The 7,445-nt window shown below is 40.3% G+C and overlaps 1 protein-coding gene across 3 annotated transcripts in view; it reads left to right on the forward strand.

Annotated features, from left to right (window-relative positions):
- Positions 1-1,290, forward strand: part of LOC131992540 (AN1-type zinc finger protein 5-like) — a 7,532-nt gene extending 6,242 nt beyond the window's left edge. For all 3 annotated transcript variants that reach the window (XM_059358152.1, XM_059358151.1, XM_059358153.1), the window contains 2 exons: positions 14-142; positions 750-1,290. In XM_059358152.1, the coding sequence (XP_059214135.1) occupies positions 14-142; positions 750-898 (278 nt within the window). In that variant the 3' untranslated portion in view covers positions 899-1,290. The remainder of the gene's footprint in view (positions 1-13; positions 143-749) is intronic.
- The last annotated feature ends 6,155 nt before the right edge of the window (positions 1,291-7,445 follow it).

Consider the following 7,445-nt stretch of genomic DNA (forward strand, 5'->3'; position numbering starts at 1 on the left):
TGTGTGTCTCCAGTGTTGACCCAGCCCACCTCCTCAGCCTCTCGTCCCTCCACTGCTGGCGGTGAAGAGTCCAGGACCCCCGAAGCCCCAAAACCCAAGAAGAACCGCTGCTTCATGTGCCGTAAGAAGGTCGGCCTGACAGGTGAGACACCTTTACCTGTTTACCTGTTTTACTGTTTACCTGTTTAACTGTTTTACTGTTTACCTGTTTCACTGTTTACCTGTGTACCTGTTTACCTGTTTTACTGTTTTACTGCAAAACAGTCAGTCAGACTGAACTGATATCAAACATGTTGGACGACAACCACTGCACCATTTTATCATCAAACACACAAACAAGCTGCACTCATTAAAATAGTTCTGAATCAGACAATCTTTGCAGCAATAACTTTTTTTAGTAATTGTTTCTTTTTTTTGTAATTTTGTCTTTTTTTTTGGTAATTTTGTCTTTTTTTGTAATTTGTGTCTTTTTTGGGGTAATTTTGTGTCTTTTTTGGGTAATTTTGTGTCTTTTTTTGGGGTAATTTTGTGTCTTTTTTGGTAATTTTGTGTCTTTTTTTGGGGTAATTTTGTGCCTTTTTTTTGGGTAATTTTGTGTCTTTTTTTGGTAATTTTGTGTCTTTTTTTCGTAGTGGTGACTTGTGGCTCGTAGTGCTGACTTGTGACTGGTAGTGGTGACTGGTAGTGCTGACTTGTGGCTCGTAGTGGTGACTTGTGGCTGGTAGTGCTGACTTGTGACTGTGTTGCAGGTTTCGAGTGCCGCTGTGGGAGCCTGTTTTGTGGACTCCACCGTTACTCGGACCAACATAACTGTCCGTACGACTACAGAGCTGAAGCTGCTGATAAGATCCGTAAAGAAAACCCGCTGGTGGTCGCCGACAAGATCCAGAGAATATGAAGAGACTGTTGAACACTGGGAGCCTTTAAAGGAAGAAGAACAGAAAGGACTCGAGGCTCCTGAAGGACCTGAAGGACCTGTTAACCTTCGTTTGTTACACGTTCAGGACTTCCTGCTGCATGAACGTTTTATTTCAGCTTTTATTCTAGTTTCTGTGATTTAACAGGTTGTGAGGAAGCAGAAGAGACGATGAAGATGATGAAGATGTTTTAGTAGAAGATGCTGCAGGCTGCTGCTGACCCTCCACAGTGACCTTTGACCCCTTAGAGCTGGACGTCCTGCTTCTGACCCTCCACATGACCTTTGACCCCTTAGAGCTGGACGTCCTGCTTCTGACCCTCCACGGTGACCTTTGACCCCTTAGAGCTGGACGTCCTGCTTCTGGCCCTCCACGGTGACCTTTGACCCCTTTGCTCTCTGCTGGCTTGAGTAGCAAAACATGGATGTCGTCTTTTCTTCAGTTTGTGGCCTGGTCTCAGCTGTGAGAGGTCAGAGGTCAGAGTTCACCCCTCCTGACCTCCCAGACGATCAGAGACTCTAACAGACGTCGTTGCTGCTGTTTGTTTCTCTTCATCAGTTTTAGGTCTTTAAAACATCCACTGAAGTTACTAGTGACGTCCTAATGAAGCTTCATGAACCACGTTATGTATCCTCTGAGCCACTAGATGGAGCTCTTCGTTTAAGGAAAGAGGCTCAATCTATGGTAACCATGGTAACGGAGTGATTTCAGCTCTGTGTTGAACAGAGAGCACCATCTAGTGGCTCAGAAGATCAATAAACTGGTTCATGAAGCTTCATTAGGACGTCACTAGTGTTTATACGGGCTGAAATATGAGCCACCAGAAACAGAATTTGAATTATTTATATTTGAATTGTTTAACTTGAATAATTGCATTAAAAAAAACTGAGGCAACAAATGTTACAGAACCAAACGGGAGGATCTGATTGGCCGATCAGGCGTCTTCAGGTCCAGAACATTTAATCTGAACGTTCAGTTCCAAACTAATAAATTCAGTTTCAGGTTGTAATTCAGATCCAGTTTCTGGAGGCTCATGTTTCAGCCCAGACAGTCACCTGTTTATCTCTGTTTGGTTTTCTGTTTGTGTGTATGCTGTGTTGTTGTTGTTGTTGTTGTTTTATGACAAGTAGCCTAAAAACTTGTATTAATTTTTTGCCTTTGAAGGGTTTAGCTCCACTAATATTTCATCTTATGTCACTGAATGTTTTCCTCGTTTTGTTTTTTAATGAGCTGACAAACGTTGGTGTGTGTGTGTGACTGTGTGTGACTGTGTGTGTGACTGTCTGTGTGTGTGTGTGTGTGACTGTCTGTGTGTGTGTGTGTGTGTGTGTGTGTGCTGCTTCGTGTGTGTTGTTGTTTTTTTACTCTTTAGTTATGCAAGTTTGTACAAACATCTTTATTTATATACTGCAGTGAGCGTAAACTTCCAATAATAAAGAATTAATTGTATGATGTAAATAAATTATGTTCACAAATATAAAATCATCAACTGGTGGTCTTTATTTGAAACATGATGTTGGTAGTTTCTGCCACCAGGGGGCGCTCCAACATAACAGATTATCAAGATTATCAGTGTTTGAATGAACTCTTCACTCTGGAAAGTAGCAAAGTTATTATAGTTAAAGAAAACTAACAAAATAACCAAAACTAGAATTGAAAAAAACATTTTTGTTAACTGAAATAAAAATAAAAACGAGAGTTTTTAAAGAAACGATGACTAACAAACTATTTTGTGGTTTTAAAACTAATTAAATTATAGTGAAAATGTCCTTCGTTTTGGTCTTTGTCAACTTTTTTCATGCGTAAACCTTTTTGGTTGATATGAAATCTATTTCATCTATCTGGTTTTATGACTTAATAAACTTATTGGGGCTGAGATGGATCAGACAAAGGAAATAAAGGAAACATTTATTGAGACCTTATTGAATCTGGACCCAACAAATACCCCATTACAAAACAACTACAACTAATAAAAAAAATCTCAAATTTACGAGAAAAAAGTGACAAATTTACTAGAAAAAAGTGAAGAATTTACAAGAAAAAGTGACAAATTTACAGGAAAAAATTCTCAAAATTAGGAGAAAAATTACAAATTTACGGGGAAAAAAATGAAAATTATATATCAATGTGTTGGTCATGAGTTGCCTTAAAAGGTGAAAATAAAAGTTATTAATAATTGTTTTCTACGTGTCCTAAACCAGTCTGATGTTATGGGGTCCTTGTTGAGCTCTGAGGACCACGGCTACTATAAACAATTATAAAACAAATAAAAATGTCTGAAGAAAGTAAAAATGTATATTATCTATAAAGGATGCAGAGGGGCACATATGCTGAAATTTAATAAATTATAACCTTTATTCATGGTTTGATGAAAATGATTTGGGGTCAAAAAGTGTTTTTTCCCTTTTTTTGCAGATATTTTCAAATTCTGCAGCGTGCATTCAGCATTTTTAATGTGTATTACGTGTCTTTTTTTGTAACAAAAATTTAGTTTTTGTGTGTTTTTTAATGTTTTTTGTGTGTTTTATGTGTTTATTGTCTTTTATGTGTGTTTTTTAATGTGTTTTTATGTTTTTTTTTGTGTTCAAAATGTTGATCCAGTAAGTCAAAATGAAAAAATGATTATCAGGTGAAGCAATTCCATGAAAGTGAACCTTTATTAACAGTTGATGAAAATGATTTGTGGTGAAAAGACAGACAGGAAGTCAACAGAAACACCAAGACGAGAAGAGTCAACATCTGCTCTCACCACAATCATTCACTTGAAAAAGCTTTTTGCAAATTTTAATTTTACGGCCTATTTCTGATGCAATTTGACTGTTTTTTTACTGTAATTTCTACAAACATTTTTTACAGTTTGCCCTTTGTGTTTTCTTAAACAGTCAGCACGGGACAAGTTCTGGGCTCGTCCGGGATTTGAACCCGGGACCTCTCGAAGGCGAGAATCATTCCGCTAGACCACTGAGCCGAGCTACTTTCATCTGATCAGAACCCAAAATATTGATTATTTCCCATTTAACAAATAGTCTGTATTTTTATAGATTCTCCCTCTGGACGCCTTCAGGGGAAAAATGGCCAAAAAAGAAGAAATTATGAAAATAATTAAAATATATAAACTAGCATTTTAAAGGCATTTTAGTGAATATGTTGTTAACTCACTGTGAACCCTCACACGACACCTAATAACACCAACGCTTTCTCTACTTCGTACATGTTACAACAGAATATAATAAAGTCATTTTTAGGCTTTTTCAAATTTGACCATTTTTTACAAAAGTTAACATACTATACTATGACTTTTTACAATTATATGACATCCCATAATATGGTGTTTTTCTGTCATTTATCGACAAAATATACAACTAATATGTATCAACAGACTATAATTATCATGTCATTTTCAGTATTTTTAGGCATTTATATATTTGACCATTTTTGACAAAAAATCTACATTCTATAGTATGACTTTTTTTTAAGTTTTTGTAATTCCTGGCCATATTGTGCTCTAATATGTATCAACAGTCCATAATTTATACATTTTAGCAGTTTTTGGCATTTTAAAATTTGACCATTTTTGACTCAAATCAACATATGATAGTATGACTTTTTTTTTTTTGAGTGGGTCGTTTTTGGACTGGAAGGATCATACCCTGGTTGATTGTGTGCTAAACGCGTGTGTTACAACTTTAACATTTCTTTTTCTTTGAGTGAATAAATTACTTCACCAAACGCGGGCAAACCTGAGCACCAGGCGAAAACCCCCCTCACTCTCCTGTTTCTACTCTGCAGACGTGACAACTTTAAGATTTTTTTTTATATTATTTTAGCGAATAAGTTGTTACTTAGCCAAAAGCGGGGAAACCTTAGCACCAGGAGAAAACCCCATGTCACTTAATACCTCCAACCCTATTTCTACTCTGCAGCTGTTACAACTTTAACATTTTTTTTAATGTCAGTGAATCAGTTGTTCCTTCACTAAATGTGGGCGAACCTGAGCACCAGGAGAAAACCCCACGTACAAAACTATGGGCTCAAATTGATCTCATTAATACCTGTAAACACTCAGAGGATGATCTATAAATAGTCTTTTGCTATCCACAAATACAAATTTCTCATTTGTAAATTGTATTTTGGTTTTTACAAACAAGTGTGTACTTTGTAGAATTTTGTATTTGTAGATAGCAAAACACGTGTGCAAATTAAGGACTATTTGTAGATCTCCCTCTGTGCGTTTACAGGTATTAATGAGATAAATTTAACCCCACGTACAAAACACGCCACGTTTCCCTTAGACGCCAGCAGCCCGGTCCCTCGGTCGGCAGCAGAACATTCTGCCCAGCGCCGAGAAGAACCTGGCGATGACGTTAGGCTCTCTGGCTCCGCCCATCAGGTGATCTCTGACACAGCAGGCGATGAACTGATCGATGGTTGGATCTGCTGCATCCAAGGAGACCAGGACATTGTCAACACAGCCCCACTTCTTACACAGGTCCCTGAAAATGGTCTTTTCAAGGTCTCTAAAAGTCTTTGAGGTGGCTTCAAAGTCTACACAATAGATTTCGTCATACGTTCTCTCCAGCAGACGCTGCACAATGGCCTCTGGGTCCGCGAAACTCCATACCACGTTCACTTTCTCGAATATCCGTGAAGTCAACCTCGTCAAGAAGATCCTAACGTGCGAGATGTTTATTTTTTCCTGTCTTATTTTCCTGTCTACCCAGTCCGGTTCATCATCCTGTGCCTCCTCACAATCAAGTTCTGCTGAGTGGGCGCTCACTCTGGTGGCAACAGGTGAACGTGTCGGTTCATATTCCACCGGAGTTTCAACCCTTTCACTGAGGTGGTCAATAGTTGAATGTGCGCTCAATCTGGTGCCAACGGGTGAACGTGTTGGACGATGTTCCACCAGAGTTTCGGCAACCCATTCACTGTGGTGGTCAACCTGAGAGTCAACAGCTGTCAATCTGGTGCCAACGGGTGAACGTGTTGGTCCAGGTTCCACCAGAGTTTCGGCAACCCTTTCACTGTGGTGGTCAAATGTTGAATGTGCGCTCAATCTGGTGCCAACGGGTGAACGTGTTTGTCCAGGTTCCACCAGAGTTTCGGCAACCCTTTCACTGTGGTCGTCAACCTGAGTGTCAACGGGTGAATGTGCTCTGGTACCGAGGGGTGAGCATGTTGGACTATGTTCTATCAGGGTCTCAGCGACCCTTTTACTGTGGCTGTCGACCTGAGTGTTGACCCACCAGCCCATTAGCCCCAGGAAGTTCCACACCTTGTTCCTGATGTAAGCATATATGTGAGCACGCACCACTGGTTCTGGTCTCTGGAATCTCTTTCTGGACTCACTCTTCATGCCACTGCTGATGTGACTGAAGAGGATCTCACTGAGTTCCTGTGTCAACGCCAGGTCTTTACCACTGGACATTTTTTTGAAACTCCGTAACCTCTCACTTCTTCCACTCCGTGGTTTTTCTCTGGAGTCCACTTTATGTAAAAACGAGTCAACACTATCTATGAGAGACTGCACGGCAGGTTGGTCTTCACAATCATGGTCCTTGTGAAATTTGGCCTTCAAGTGGTTCACTATCCGATATATCGACACTTTCGCAAACCGCTTCGCAAGAAAGCTCTTCATTTTCCTCCTTGCTCTTTTCACTGACTTAGTTTTGTATTTCTCTTCCAACTCAGGACCGTTGTCCGCTGCAGTAATCTCCTCTAAACTCTTAGTTTCTTTAGAAATTAACTGAGCAATGTCTGCTGCAACACTTAGAATCTCCTTTGAGTGTTCAGCCTGCAGCAGATCATACTGGTCTGAGACTTCGTCAAGAAGAGGTTCCAGGATCTCATTCACCTCCTTCTTGATTACTCCTTGGAAAATCTCCATCACAGCCTCTTGTGAAGGGACCTCCTCCTCCTCCTCCTTGTCCTCCTCGTCTAATGGGTCTTCATACTGACTTGCAATTGGAATAGATCTGCAAGAGGGTTCACCATTAGTTCCTGTGTACTCCAGAACTTCTGTCTTCTCGGAGGCGGTTGGACTCTTTCTCCAGGGAGACCACAAAGTTTTCATCCTACCTGCGAATCTCATCAACATCTTGCAGGCCTTACTCACGAGCACATTGAGCCTGCAAGGTGGAACGATGTGCTGAATTTCTACCGGCTCTTTAGTCTTCGTAGCAGTGGAGAAGGCAGAGTTCACACTTTTTACGACCTCTTTAGCCATGGACTTTGTGAAGCGTCTCAAGCTGCCACTTTTGACTTGGTCCGTAATGCTAAAAACCTCTATAATCGTCTGAGAAAGTCTTTTTGTCACACTAGCCTCGACAGACTCAATCCTCACTGAACCACCGCGTCGTATAGCGGTCAGAAAGAATTGTGACATGCTTCTTATTAACTCTAAAAACAGCTCTACCAACATGATCTTAGTGACCTCGTCAGGTTTGCCGCGTTTTAACATCCCCCACTGCTCCAATGTGATCCTTTCAAAGAAGGATTCAATTGGAGGGCGGAGTGTCGCCACGGTAA

Source organism: Centropristis striata, chromosome 19 (genome assembly GCF_030273125.1).
Source record: "Centropristis striata isolate RG_2023a ecotype Rhode Island chromosome 19, C.striata_1.0, whole genome shotgun sequence".
Classification (NCBI taxonomy): domain Eukaryota; kingdom Metazoa; phylum Chordata; class Actinopteri; order Perciformes; family Serranidae; genus Centropristis; species Centropristis striata.